General features: G+C 37.7%; 1 protein-coding gene across 1 annotated transcript; it reads left to right on the top strand.

Moving 5' to 3' along the window:
- Positions 1 to 11,513: 11,513 nt before the first annotated feature.
- On the top strand, positions 11,514 to 15,502 carry LOC125313923 (G-type lectin S-receptor-like serine/threonine-protein kinase At4g27290). Its single transcript, XM_048275149.1, has 7 exons — positions 11,514 to 12,934; positions 13,081 to 13,224; positions 13,827 to 13,981; positions 14,213 to 14,420; positions 14,580 to 14,817; positions 14,902 to 15,052; positions 15,122 to 15,502. The coding sequence occupies exons 1-7, from the start codon at positions 11,665 to 11,667 to the stop codon at positions 15,410 to 15,412; spliced, it is 2,457 nt and encodes an 818-aa protein (XP_048131106.1). The 5' UTR covers positions 11,514 to 11,664; the 3' UTR covers positions 15,413 to 15,502.
- Positions 15,503 to 15,755: the final 253 nt, after the last annotated feature.

Raw genomic sequence — 15,755 nt, 5'->3', positions numbered from 1 at the left:
ACGGCACAACTGTATAAGGATAATTATTTCATACTCATTCTCATAAGAGGTTGCCCAATTCATATAGACTATACAAACCACATTATCTCAGGTGTAATAATAGGATTTCATGTCCTCTAATCTCATAGAGATCCGTCTTAGATGATAGAATACCTATCTTTCTCAGGTCTTATACACATGCTCATATAAGGGAGTTTACTCTATGGTGAATAAGCCGTCGCAAAGATATACATCACATGGCATCACCGACATGCACATCGCCATAGCATAAAAATTTCCATGTACGATTTTATCATCACAGTCTCTCGGCATCACCCGTATTGAAAATGGAAACCAAATAGCCATTTATCATCATTTACAAACCCCCAAGCTCTTCTTCATAAACAATAATCAGTCGACCCATAGTCTCGTCACACACAAATCAATACTGCATAACAATTGCCATGTAATTATAGTACAAATAATATTACACTAATCTCTTGGCATTTCTTGTGTAGACAGTGGCAATACCGAAGGCAATTTATTTGCTATCTGAAACATATAAATACTTCATTTATCCTTTGCTCATGTCACGGACTTTACAAAATTTCCAAAACAGCCCACTTTTGAACTAACTATGCAATTAAGTTGAACTTTGTCTAGTTAAATAAATTGTCTAGATTATCACCCAGGTAAAGTAGTTATGGATCTTTACATTCTAAGCATTGTCAGCTAATATAGAAATTCCTAGATTTCACAATTAAAGTGATGGTCTCCACACCGCTTGACTATTGTGATCGGTATGTTTGCTCCATCAACGTGTTGAGCGGGCAATTCTTGTAAAATAACTAGCAAATAATGTCATTATACTTCTTATCCGTTGAAAATGTTTACATAATGCAGCAAGTTCCATTTTCTTAACTTCATCTAATCCGGGGGTACAAATTAGTACCCGACTAGTAAACAAAAGTTTTGGACTGAAAGAACACTTCTCCTGAGCTCAATCATATATTCAGAGTACAATTTCCTTAACTGATGATGTTCTCATCAGGTGTGTCGTATTTATCTTTGCTCTTCTCTTTATAATTTGAATGCATTTCATTATAGGTACGTTGTCATCTTTCATGTCGGATTTAAAGATTTATCTTGCATGAAAAATTGCTACTCCTATGTCGTAGGAGCCAGTTCAAGACGAAAGAAACAAGAATAGGAGTCACAAGCATTGTCGTACGATATCAGAAAGTATGGAGGCGTTCTTACCCTTTTGAGTCTCAAGAAGTTTTAGGTGCTTTCGAAGTATTAGAGATACATCCCCACTCTTGAATTATTGAACCACAAAAACGTTGTGTTTTCAAGTAAACCTAAAAAGAAAAGAAATCATCTCAGCCTAAGTATAAGGCCTTACTAGTAACCTACCTTTTGTTTTCTATATACCATATAGACTTGTCATATATTATTTCAAGTGCTTGTTACCTATTGATGGGTTGTATCCTAATCTGAATCAAAACAATCACACATATTTTTGTGACCTTAAAATCGGGTTTTCAATTTTAGGTTAATGGATTACCAGATTAATTAATTAAATTAACTAACATAACTAGAACTCTCCCAAGTTCTACCAAATCGTGACTTAAGGTTTAAGTGACTATTTTGTAAAAGATTTTTATATTATGGAGTCGCCACTAATCATTTCTTGATAGGTTGATTAGAAACCTAAATAAAATAGCGGGAGAAAACTATTTTATTTCTGCAAACTAAAGATCTTAAGTTTGGGACTTGGTTACATTAATTTTTCAATTAATACCCTTTTGATACCAATTTCATGAAAAAATTTTGATTTGGCAATTTTGATGAATTCTAATTGGTGCAATTTTTTGGGTTTTCTTTTTATGATTTTTTTAATTTTTTGATGTATTTTCGAAATTAAAATTAATGAAAAATGCAGGTGAATTGGTTCAAGATTATCTTAAAGTTTTCGGATTTAATTTGCATTAAGCCCCAAGATATTCAAGAAAATCTTTTTATCCTATGTCTACATCTTTTAGAAAAGGTTAGAATGGATTCCAAAGATTTTATTTCATTGAATATAATGCATAAGATAGGACTTTCTAGAAAAATCCCATCTTTCTAAAAATGATAAGATGTGGTTTTTGAGAAACCATATCTTCCTAATCTTTTTTTCTTTTCTTTGATTTTCCGACAAGAAATTTAAAGACATGAGACAAGAAATTTTTTTTTCGAGTTTTCAGTTTTTTTTTTTTTTGTGATTTTTAGTTTTTATGGAGTGAATTTAAATTAAAGTTGCAAATCTTTTAATGAAAAGATAATCACTGTTATTTTTTTCGAATTAAGTTTCAATCTAAAGCCTGATAGATCGACCCTAAAATTCGAAATACCCGCTAGAAAATTTTTCCTAATCGATTACATTGTGAAATATTTTGGATATCTTTGAGTATCTTCAGAAAATTTTCAAGTTATCACAAGATTATCACAAAATTCCAAAAAATATTTACAATGAATCATAATCTTTCAAAAAATATTCAATATCCAAATTTAAACATGCAATCTTTCCAATTAGGCAATTTTCGGACATCTTAATCTTGCAATATAATTTCTTAAAATATGCAAAGTAAATATTCAATCCGCATAGAATAAGTAATCAAATATTCAAATATGCCAAAGTGAGGAAAAATACCTAGATTGCAAGATATGCTTTCCTCTTTTGGACTTGCACCGAAACTTGACGACCAAGCCTTGGACTTTTGGATCAAGGGCAAAGGGGACACGAGCTGGGACCTCCGGTTCTGATGAACATCTCAATGGCTTCTCTTGGCTCCTTTGGTGAAGACCCAGGATTTGATCACTGCAGTGGCTATTCCTAATCTCTGCTTGTCCAAACTCAATGGGTTGACATCAATGTTATATGATCACGAAAGAAGAACAAAAAAAATTGTTGATCTCAAGAGGATTTGTCAACAAACTGGCGAATCAACAACAGCAATCATCAGATTTGGACCAGCGAACACCAAGGCAGTAACACTTGCAGATTTTTTGAATATGGACAAAATCAATCTTCACTTTTTCCAAACCTCTCCACTATGCAGATGGAATTTGAAACCATGTGAACAAAACTTGAACTTCAACGTGAGCTGTAGAGAGAGGGGTGGACGATTGCTACTTCACGAACGTCGTTTTTTATTGGCTCAATCTCACGTGTGTCTCTATTATTTTCTGAGCAATCCTGGATCCCTCGTTTCCACGTGAACATGAGTCTTATATAATGCTAGGTTTAGAGCTTCAAGTGAATATTTCATTTCCTATCTTGAGGTAAAGGATATTCTTAAAGAAATCTCAAGATTTGATAATAAAATGCTGAATCATCTTCCAAGTTTTATTTTGCTAATTGGCATTATATAAATTTTGGCTATAACAATGGGCTCAGCCGAATTTTGTGAGCCTCTCATGAGCTATTCGGGCTTAATTGAGGCTTTTAATTATTTAATTTATTTTTTGGGATTGAAAGCCTTTTTCTTAAATCGAACATGAGCGGGTTGAATTAAGTCCAAGAGCCATGTCAATTTTGGCACACTTACTCCCTCATTGCTGAATTTTGCGTGGGCTTGGGTTCATCGCTTGTTAATTTAAGCTCAATTCTCTACCACCGGTCCAATTATGTTAATGCAAAAGTAATGCAATGGATGTTAAAATGATTAAATATTTTTGGCTAGGGACTAAGATTAGTCCCTAATTTTCAATGCAAAAATGACTAAAAAGGTTAATCAAAATTTAGGTGTCAACACATATAATAAAAAAATAGATGATGCATGGTTTATCCAAGTTTACCCTAGAATAGGGCTACGTCCTATAAAAATATTTCACTATGAGCCGCACAACTTGTTATAATGATCTCTCATATGAGCACAATATATATGACCTAAAAATAGGTCCAAAACCTAAGCCTATCTAAAACCCCTTTGATTTCAGAACAAACGGACCAACCTAAACACAAGCCCAAACTCATTGTTATTTCGGGGGTGCTGCCCCCAAACTCCTGCCCCCTCACTAGCAAGCGAGGCAGCCGTCCGCTTATCGGGGAGTGGAACCCCCGCCTGCCGACTAGGCAGGTGAAACCCCTGTTTCGGGGGCGCTGCCCCTGAATCCCCGTATTCCATGGGCGGGGTCATATGTCGTCGGTTTATACTTCGGTTTCTCTAAGCTCACGTGAGTGTGCCCGATATGAGAAACAAGGGCTCTCGAAGTATTCGCCAACTCCAACACCTATGCACTAAACTTGGAAGTTTATGTCCTTAGTTGCATTGGCATTATTTTCATTCTTTGAAAGGGATCCAAACAAAAGCCCTCACCAGGTCATGGGTTCCACTGACACCATTGCCAAACATTTCAATATATTTAGATGTCGTTTGTGATATCACATTTTGATCTTCGACTACGTTTGACATATGATTTTACATGGACTTATTACATCATAATTAGCTAGTACACTTATCAGTTCCTAATTAACCAGCGCTGGTGGTGACTCCTCTCCAGGTGGTGATGGTTCATCTTCTTGACAAAGCTTCGTGCAAATGCAGCGGCGTCGGAGGCCTTCACGCTCTCCGCTTTGGAAGCCCTCCTTCTCGGGGACAGCGTTACAGTTGTGCCTACGGTTACGATGCACATTCCTCTGAATTCCCGGCTCGTTGACTTGCACATCCGTCCTTCATCGCTCCCCACAACTTCCTCTGCACCACATATCCTTATTAGACCCGACATGCCCTTATTAGACCCGACATGCAAACATGCAAGAGTATTCAATTCAATGAATGTGTTTTATCTATTAGAATGCTTAACAACCGCCGGATTTGATGGATCTCATGTGAATCTTGCTAAATCTAATGATCTATACATTTTTAATAGAAAATATAAAAAAAGTAAGTCTCGCGTTATGATTGTGACTTTTAGTGACCTGTTTAGTACTTCTTTCTCTCGGTCTGTTATCGAATTTGCACAAAAAGCATAACGAGTACACAAGATGACTTTTGTTAGATGATCCGTCCATGAGAAAGCACAAGACACAAGAGTTATTTTTTACGAGAATTTTATCAGGGAATCTGTTTGTAGGAATACACATGACACAAGTGCCAATTTCAAATAGGTGTGAAAGACGTTACACTCGCGAATGGTGTCTCCTTGTCATTCACGATGATTGAATTTGTGTATAGTTTGACAAAAGATTTTTACGCACTCTCGATTTCACAACATGTTGGTTGATACCTAAATTTTAATTTCCTTTAAGCTATTCATTTAAGCATAAAATGAGAATTAGCCTTAGTTCTCACCAAAAATTAATTCCTGATGTATCGCATTTTTATTTTTCTATTAGTCATCCTTGCTTGTAGATCAGAGGTGAGCTAATTGAGCTTAATTTGACAAGTGACTGGACTAGACTTGAGGTGAAAATTTTCGATAATATGGGATGAGGCAGTGCCGAAAATCATCAAGGCAATTGGACCTATTTTGAGCTCAATTCAAGCCCGTTCAAGTTCATTTATATAATTAAGGCTTTTAATTAAATATGCATTATATGAAAAAAGCCTTAATTGAGCCCAAGTTAAGGGAATCAAGCCCACGATTTGATTGGGAATCTCGTCCAAGGCATGACATGCAGTGTGCCGAATTTTGATGTGGCTATGGACCTATTTTATTATTTAAATGTGTGAGGTTTTTAATTAATTATCTATTTAATTAATTAAAGCACGATTTAGGCCCGGAATTATACAAATAAGTCCACAAGACAATAAAAATTCGAGGAGGCCTATGACGCCCTTCATGAACGAAAATATTGAAGTGTTTTAATAGGTTAAGACTCTTCATATTCAGAATTTTCAAATCCGACGGTCAATAGTGAGTCCTACCTTGACTAGGATTGAGGTCTTTGTTGCCTATAAATAGAGCCTTATAGCCTAGGGTTGGAGGAGGCCACACAATTGTCATGCACGGCCACGTGAGAGTCCTCATCAGAGAGCTTCGGTCTTCATCGGAGAGCTTCGTCCAAAAAGAGAACATGCCTGATTGGAGAAGACTTGGACCATCAACTCTTCCGCTCGGTCCAAAAAGCAACAAGGAGGGAAGTTTTCTTTTCATTGTTTTGTCCTTTCTCTGCATTGATTTTTTTTTGCTACGTGACTCTCACGGAAACGATTTCCTTTTGGTCTTCCTTTGCAATGTCCACAAGAGGGCCACTTCATTATTCACACGGCCAGAGCGAGGAGTCGGCAAGTGGCCAGGAGTGGAGATCCACATCCTCCATAGTCAAAAGACCATAATAATACATTCACTTCGGATCCAAACATTTGCACCAGCGGACCAGCGTACACTGGGTATTTGCAACACCGAATATCACGTTTTTTTCAGTTTGTTTTCGCAGGTCTTCTGTCCCGAAACGCCACCATCATTCTTGACGCGTTACTAACCTGAGAATTGATGAGGAGATCAAAGGGAGCAGATTTGGTCTTTTAGTCAAAGAGGAATTGAAATAGATTACCTGGACAATTCGGTCCACTATCAAGGCCCTGACATATCGCATCTCTAGCTACTGCTCATTTGCACGGTGTTCCAAGTTCAAGATTTGGTAGTTGTGGACCCAAGTTTTGTCTTTTCTCGTCACATCTCACTGACTTTAGTTGAAGATTGAAGTCAGGGAAAGCCAAAGCTACGTGAATGAAGTGGAGCCTTTTGGAGCATTCACAAGCAACAAAGTCTTGAGGGAAGTGCCTTGCAGAACTGGTCCACGTTCGGCATGTGATCCACGAGGTCGTGTGCTTCAAAAAAAAAAAAAAAATTGGCAATCAATTCACCAAGTCAGGTGACTTCCTTATCTCAGAATATTTTCGACGTTTGTTATTTTGAGTTGGTCGATTTGCACGTCTCATTGAATATTCTGCATATCCTGAGCATATTGTGGATATTGTGCATATCTTTGAGTATTGAGCGTACATTTTCAGATTGTGGATATTACTCGTTATAAATTTTAATGGATATATCTTGTGGTTTGATTTGCAAATCCAAATCCTAATCATTATCCTGAAGAGATTGTACTCATCTTTATTGCCGATGACCTTTGCTCTGGGTAATTATCTCTTGCATATTGAGTTGTTTGAATGGCATTAGGATGGGATTTATTTGAATCGGATAATTATTCAAATTTTGAGAATTATTTGAAATTAAAATTTCAAATCTTAAAGATAATCTTCTTAAATTAAATCAAACTTTGAATGAGGAAAGGTGGACCCACTTTCACAATTTCGGCCAACCGTTTCCACATTTTCGAAAATTAAAACAAGTTGGTCCACTCTTGCCTTTTTCTAGTTATGTTTGTTTGATTGTTTTATTTCTATATATTTTGCACTTTTATAAACAAACATGCCCATAATATATGATCCCTTGTGCCTTGTACTTTCGGAAAATAAATTATATTTCCCTAGCCATGATCTTATGGAATGAGATTATAATTTAGTATAGAATTTCATGTTCTGCCCTTTGTATAGAGGGATGATGTTATTTTATACATTTATCCATATATTGACTTGAATCTTCAAGTATGTAGCGGATTCTACTCTAGCCCTAATATTTGGAAATGAGTGAATTTATTGAAAAAATTGGATTAAAGGTACATTATGGGCATTTTTGTTTATCTTTGTTCATACTTGCTTTATTTTAATTTATGTAAATAAAGTCCATTTTTCTATGGTTAATCATGTCAAAGGTCCATTTTCATGCCATAAATAACATCTAATATAAGTTAAGATTTTGAGAAATCATTTTCTTAAGTTAAATTGGTTGCTATTGCATTTTAGAGCATGTTTTCATAGTGGTGGTCCTTAAATCCGAAAATACAAAAAAATCATTTGTTATTTGCATATCTTATAGTTTAGAGCATATCATTGCTATGTTGTCATTCATGCATATTTTCATGTCATTTAGGTAGTTTGCATTTGCATATTTCCAAAGAAAATCAATCAAATTCATTCAATTCACATCATCAATCAAAAAGGGATTTTTCATCAAATTTGATACCGAAATGGCATTAATTTTTTCAAGGGTTAATACCATGGAAAACCCCAAAGTGGTACACTTGTGACAAATTTACCTCAAATTATTTTTTTGACCACAAAAACCCCAAACCTACACATGGACAAATTTACCCTAAACCGGTACACATGTGACAAATTTACCCTCCGTTAATTTTCATTAAATTTAACTATCAAATTGTTGATTTAGTGACATGTGATAGTTGACGGGTATACCAATATGGGGTTTTAACCCTCTATTTGTTACAGGTTTATCAATTTGAGATAGGCGATCTTCATCCGAAAGGCTCGTGGAAGGCAAAAGCATTAGAGACGAGGTCTTGAGCCATCGCAATTCTTTGTAAGATCAAGACTTGCTTCCGTATCATTGTTACCGGTTATCCCCATGGTCTCCATGGTCGGATCTTCGCCGCCGGCTACCCCTAAGGCTTACCTATTTATGTCAAATCGCGAACCTCCTTCCTTCGCAGTCTCTTCTGTACGATGACACCATCCATACGCATGGATGGGTGGAGCACCAAGGGTTGTGTCCTCCCATACCGTAGTGGAGCAAAAGCCAAAACAAAGTGACGATTTAACGGGGTGAATTTGTCACATGTGTACCTTAGGTATTTCGTGGTCAAAATAATTAGTTTAGGTAAATTTGTCACAAATATACCATTTAGGTTTTTGGTGGTAAAAAATAGTTTGGGGTAAATTTGTCACATATGTACCAGTTTGGAGTTTTTCGTGGTCAAAAAAATAGTTTGGGGTAAATTTGTCACAAATGTACCATTTTAGGGTTTTTCACGGTATTAACCCTTTTTTCAATTAATATAACCAAGTCCCCGAACTCATTTTCTTTGGTTCGCAGAAATAAGATATTTCTCCCGATATCTTATTAAGGTTTCTAATCAACCTTCATGATACCACCACTAATCATTTACGGAAGGATGATTAGAAACCTTAATAAGATATCGGGAGAAATATCTTATTTCTGCGAACTAAAGAAAATAAGTTCGGGGACTTGGTTACATTAATTGAAAAAATTAATACCATTTCGGTACCAAATTTAATGAAAAATCCCTTTCTAATTGATGATGTGAATTGAACGAATTTGATTGATTTTCTTTGGAAATATGCAAATGCAAATTACCTAAATGACATGAAAATATGCATGAATGACAACATAGCAATAATATGCTCTAAACTATAAGATATGCAAATAACAAAATTTTGGGGTTGACTTGGTCCGAATTTTTTTTTTAATAATTTCAAAATTCGAATAATAAAAAATCAGAAAATAGAAAATTGATTAAAAATGTAGAAAAATCATAGAAAATTCCAAAAAAAAAAAAATAATCAGAAGAATTCTTAAAAAATTCCAAAAAAAAGTAAATAGCCACAATCAACTGACCATGAACTATTTTGGGTGTTTTGGCTACCGACTTTTCAAAAAAATAATGATTTTGCCCTTCTGACAAATTATCTCTCAAAAAAATCTCAAAAATTAGGAAATAGCCACAATCAATTGGTCAAATTCTAATTTGGGTAATTTGATTTCCCCGTGCCTTTGAAAATGACGATTTTGCCCTTCCGGCAAATTGCATCCAAATTTTCCCGATTTGCCCTTGGATCTTGATCACACATTCTCTAAGCCCTTTGGGCTATACTAGGACATTTATTTCATTTGATATATTGATAGTTGTAATGTTAATTTGTTAATATGTAAGGGACAATATTTACTCAATTGTAGATACAAAATAATTTGTAATTTCTTTATTTGGTGGAATGTCGTATACATCTTTTGCGATTGTGCACTAGAGATGTAGCATAGTACAAAATGATTATGGACATGATTACGAAAGTGGACAATCTACTATGTTCGAGTTTGGAAACATATCCATATTTGATGAGTTACGTTTTACGATTGAGAGCGTGTTAAATATAACAGAAAACTAGTATATTCATAGCTTGATGTATAGACACCCGGTTCTAACACGTGATCGTGTCATATATAACATTGTGGAAGTGGATAATGATGGGTACAGTTAGGGTGATCTAGCGGTTTGCACTTAGGAGTGGTTCTATGGGGGGTTTTTACGGTTTTATGTAACCGTAAATGAACACCAAGTGATAAATGATTTAGTTGGGGGATTTCCAATATTGGTGAAGATGACGTTGATATGCATAATCGGTATGTAGAGTCCGATGATAATGATGATGATGATGATGATAGTAATGAAGAAAATGATTATTTGATTGATAGTGATGACAGTGACGAAGAAGATGACGGAGGTGACAATATTGAGGCTTCTTACAATATCCATTGCGGTAATCTCATTTTGCCGTTGGTACATTCACCGCCTTATTCAGAGATCAATGTTGATATGATACAAGTCGATACAAGAGTCAAGGTGGGCCGTATGCTTTGGCATACTTGCTTCAGATTCAAGCTTGTATCCGTTTCCTTCTTGGTATCAGAGCCATTCATCGTCGAACCCAAGTTAGGATTATAATTCTAGGTCGGGACATGCATATGGTGAGAAGAAACTTGTACTCATGGAAACGTTCTCAGAAATTGAACCTGCTCCTGTCCTTCATGAATCTCCTATTTCTTTGGCCCCTTCTCCTGAACTTCGGAAGTCTACTGCTTCTTAGATGAATTATATCTATGAATCGTATGGTAGGTTGAGGAAGTACATGAATGTAATGAAGTTAAAGAATCCAGGTTCTCATTTTGTGATTAATCATTGCATGAACCTAGATCGGGGTTCTCATTTTGTGATCAATCATTGCATGAACCTAGATCAGGGCTGCATGGTTTTCAACAAGATATTCTGGACTTTCAAGCAGACGATTGAAGGCTTCTGTCGATGGCACTTTTTTGTACAGGAAATACCAAGGAACGCTTTTTTGTGCGGCCTCACTAGATGGCAACAATCATATATTCCTATTGGCATTTGCTGTGGTCCATTGGGAGAATGTTGAAAATTATACTTGGTTTATGGAGCTGTTGCGGAGATATGTTACTAGCAGAGAAAATATTTGCGTAATATCAGATAGATATATCGGGATTCAAAGAGCAATGGAGATAGAAGGTGGTGTCTTCCATATGGCCACCATAGATATTACATTTGGCATTTTGATTGCTGCACCACGCCCATTTTGGTAAATATTTTTTTTACCTAAATTGGTAAATTATTTTTTTTACACCTATTTTGGAAAAAAAAAAAAAAACCCCGATTTCTGTTGCGTAGTATAGAGAGATGGTGAGATTTTGAACGAGTTTTAGTCGGCAATCAATGGGAACTTGGAACTAGTCAAAGTCAATAAGATGGCGTTCAACTTTGGAGACTCACATGAAATTCAAGACACGGATTTTTGATTTGGATGTCAGAATTGGCAGTATTATTGGTGCATGGACTTGGAACAAGTGGCTCTTTCCTGATGGCTTTTTGACAGTTCATCCAAAGAAGCCAATGGCTCAAGATTAGCCTTGAGATCGCAGGGGGGGTCTTCACTCTTCAGCCGTCTCTCTTCTCCTTTGCTGTCTTCTCAGCTCACTCACCAGATTCGCTGGCCACTGTGAAAATCTTGACTGCTTCAGGCAAGTATGAAAGCCTTTGTGGCACTCTCCTGGTGTCTTGTTCTGTTCTCGTGTGATGCTCTTGTTTCCAGTGCACTAGATACCATAACAACAAACCAGTCGATTCGTGATGGCGAGAGCCTAGTTTCTGCCGGCGAGACATTTGAGCTGGGGTTCTTCAGCTTGGGCGATCCCCCAAAGCGATATCTGGGAATATGGTACAAGAAAATAACATCAATGACCATAGTGTGGGTTGCCAATAGAGTCGCACCCCTGGCGGATGCGTCGGGTACTTTGAGGGTCACTAGCCGCGGAAGTCTCGTCCTTCTCGACGGGAATGGAAGCGAAATCTGGTCGTCCAGCCCGCCGACAGCAGCGCGGGATCCAGTTGCGCAGCTCTTGGATGTAGGAAATCTTGTTGTGAGAGATGCAGATGGCAGTGATTCCAATAATTTTCTGTGGCAGAGTTTTGACTATCCTACAGATACAGTTCTAGCCGGTATGAAGATAGGATGGAATAGAACGTCGGGCTTCAATCGTTATTTAACATCATGGAAGAGCGTTGATGATCCTTCTCCGGGCAACTTCACGTATCAACTTGATCCTAACGGCTACCCACAAATCGTCTTGAAGCAGGGTTCTGAGATCAAGTTAAGGTCAGGACCATGGAATGGTCTTCGATGGAGCGGCACACCTAATTTGAATCCAAACCCATATTACAGGTATGAATTCGTGTTAAATGAGGACGAGATGTACTACCGCTATGCGCTCCTCAACAGTTCGGTCATTTCCAGGAAGATATTGATGCCCAATGGCATCGTCCAACGATTCAATTGGATTGACCGAACGCGGGGTTGGACTCATCACCTCACCGCACCAATAGACCAATGTGACGACTATAATTCATGTGGCGCCTATGGTACCTGTAGGGTTGATACTTCCCCAGAGTGTAGTTGCTTGAAAGGGTTTGTGCCCAAATTCTCTCAAGAATGGGATATTTTGGATTGGTCAAATGGGTGTGTGAGGAGAAATCCTTTGCATTGTCAGGATGACATATTTGTGAAGTATTCTTCGTTAAAATTGCCGGACACTCGGTCTTCCTGGTTTAATGCGAGCATGAATCTTCGAGAATGTGAAGTTTTTTGCAAGAAAAATTGTTCCTGTACAGGTTATTCAAACATGGACATCAGAGATGGAGGAAGTGGTTGCTTGCTGTGGTTTGGCGAGCTGATTGACATTAGAGAGTACAACAATTACGGGCAGGACCTCTACATCCGGATGGCAGCATCAGAATCAGGTATTAATTTATTATAGACTGGAATTTGCTAGTTACTGAAGAGGAAAATGGACATACATCTTTGAAGGAGAGCTTAGAGAAGGGTAATATCAGTGACACCTAGTTCTTCCTCCTGATCCTGTATATGCTCCTGCTTCTTCTCTTAGCTTTGCTACCAACGGGTCCATCACACCAAAAGAAGCATAAGCTGGTCATCGGCTTGGCAATTTCATTCGGGTCTGTTTTCCTCGGCCTGGTTCTCACCATCTGCGTTCTACAATGCAAGAAGAAGAAAATGGGGCTTCGTGAAGGTAAACTGTACTTTATGATACAGTACTGTCAGATTCTGTATTCTGGCTCTCATCATACCCAGTGTTTACATTATCCATTTCAAGACATACAAGTAGGTGTTTTACATGACCTCCCAATACCTATCCTATTATTGAGCCCAAGAATTTCTTGTCTCGTGTTCATTCAGTATTTACCCTCTGGTAGAAGTAAAGTTCTTTTCAATTAGACTATTATCAGAGGGGATCCGGCATTCACATCACATTCAGTATTCATCCTCACCCAGCCCAACAGTTACAAGGTTTGCGATTATTTGTATTGTACTATTCCCCATGACCAATGAGAGGTCACACAAGAGATTCCATGGTGAACTGACAAAATCAGTTAGTCTAAACCAATATCGTTCAAGGCATTTGTGGGTCGGTGTCAGGCGTACAAAATGGTGACAAACTACTAGATGTAATCGTGATCATGTTTCCCTCATATGTTCGCAATTCGATGCTCTCATTATTAGCAAATTAGCATGATTGTGTAGCATCATGATTGAAGGAAATCTCAAGTACTGCAGAAGCCATACAGATATTCGCTGTCCTAGCAAATCAACTCCGTATAATTTGTGCTGCAGTTAAAAAGGACAGGTTTGAATCAGGAGATAACTATGAAAGCGAGAAGGAAGATCTTGAGTTGCCACTGTTTGACTTGTCTACAATAGCTATGGCTACCAATAACTTTTCAACCGACAATAAGCTTGGAGAAGGTGGTTTTGGACCTGTCTACAAGGTACTAAAATTGTGCACGCTATTCTCGAGAAGGACATTGTTGCTATTTAAGGATTGTAAAGTAATGCTTGCTGTTGCAATTGCATAATTCGTTAAGAAAATATTCCTGAATATGTAGATGGGAGGCTGAATAACTTGATTGCAAAATGTTAAGTTACTGTGAGTGGAAAGTCTAGCAAAAGAAAGAGTAGGCAAGGAATTATTTTTCACTAAACAAGTTGACCTTATGCAGGGTGTGTTGAAGGGTGGTCAAGAAATTGCGGTGAAGAAGCTGTCAAGGGACTCAAGACAAGGGCTGCATGAATTCAAAAACGAAGTACTATATGTTTCCAAGCTGCAGCACCGGAACCTAGTGAAACTTCTAGGATGTTGCATTCAGGAAGAAAATCTTCTAATCTATGAACTCATGCCCAACAGAAGCTTGGACTCATTTCTCTTTGGTTTGCTTACTTTCTCAATTCCTTAGAAGCATGAATTTTGTGAAAGCTCCAAATTACTGTCACTTAAGTAGTAAATTAGCAAATGACTCAATTGGTACCTTACTTGTTGTAACTTACAAACCGTCCAGAGTTTACTAAAGTCAAATGAATTTTTGACAGATCCAACGCAGAGGGAGCAACTGGACTGGTCAGCACGTTTCAACATCATCAATGGAATTGCTAGGGGGCTTCTTTATCTTCATCAAGATTCCAGACTCAGGATTATTCACAGAGATGTAAAAGCTAGCAATATATTGTTAGATTTCGAGATGAACCCTAAGATCTCTGATTTTGGCTTGGCTAAAAGCTTCGCTGGGAATGAAACACAGGCAAATACTAACAGAGTGGTTGGAACATAGTAAGAGCTTTTAATGCAGAAAGTGATGACCTCTGTGCTCAATTCGCTTTTAAACTGATTGTTTCAATACATCGATTTCTGTAGTGGTTACATGTCTCCAGAGTATGCTCTTGATGGAGTTTTCTCAACAAAATCTGATGTCTTTAGCTATGGTGTATTGGTGCTCGAGATTGTAAGCGGGAAGGGAAACAGAGGGTTTCATCATCCAGACCACCATCATAATCTTCTTGGACATGTAAGTTCATAATATCGTTCACCTTCCAACCACAAGAACCGCCCCTAATGGTTGTTTAAATGTGGTCAGGCTTGGAAAATATTCACAGAAGGCAGGTCCATGCAATTGCTTGATAAGTTGGTTGAGAACTCGTGCAGTACTTCGGAAGCGTTACGGTCTATTCATATAGGCCTACTGTGTGTGCAGCGATGCCCCAATGATAGGCCAAGTATGTCCACGGTGGTTATGATGCTGGGAAGCGACATCGAATTGCCTCTTCCGAAAGAGCCAGGGTTTTTCAATGAAAGGAATCTACTCCAAGAAAACACTTCAGACAGTCAGCCAAACGAAATGACCATGACAGTGTTATCTGCTCGATAAGAGAGTTATGGCCAGGAATTGCAATTTTTGCTCTTTCTGTGAATCTTACACCCCATGTGGAAAATCAATGTAGAAGTTCTTTAATGTCCTCCCATAGCTATGCTTCCGAAAGTACCGCATCTCTCATTTGGCTGCAGGTTGAATGTACATGGAATGTCTGAAGTCCACATATTCCGACATCCTCTTTTACAAATTTGTAAGCTATAGCAAGAACCACGAGGCAATACACCGAAAAACTCTGCTAAACAAAACACGGGGAAACAGACAGATCATCATTGAAAGGCCATGAGGTCCCGTTCAAGGGCATCTTCACCCAAAAATTTTGCATCGTTAGCCCGAAAAG

The sequence above is a fragment of the Rhodamnia argentea genome, chromosome 2 (assembly GCF_020921035.1).
Source record: "Rhodamnia argentea isolate NSW1041297 chromosome 2, ASM2092103v1, whole genome shotgun sequence".
Classification (NCBI taxonomy): Eukaryota; Viridiplantae; Streptophyta; class Magnoliopsida; order Myrtales; family Myrtaceae; genus Rhodamnia; species Rhodamnia argentea.
Note: the sequence above shows the minus strand (reverse complement) of the source record. Positions and strands in the feature narration are given on the sequence as shown.

Bases quoted from the DNA above. Each gene is read 5' to 3' on its own strand.
- LOC125313923 (XM_048275149.1), top strand. From the start codon at position 11,665: ATGAAAGCCTTTGTGGCACTCTCCTGGTGTCTTGTTCTGTTCTCGTGT. The intron at 14,421-14,579 runs GTTTGCTTACTT...AATTTTTGACAG, and splicing joins CTTGGACTCATTTCTCTTTG to ATCCAACGCAGAGGGAGCAA. The intron at 14,818-14,901 runs GTAAGAGCTTTT...CGATTTCTGTAG, and splicing joins AACAGAGTGGTTGGAACATA to TGGTTACATGTCTCCAGAGT.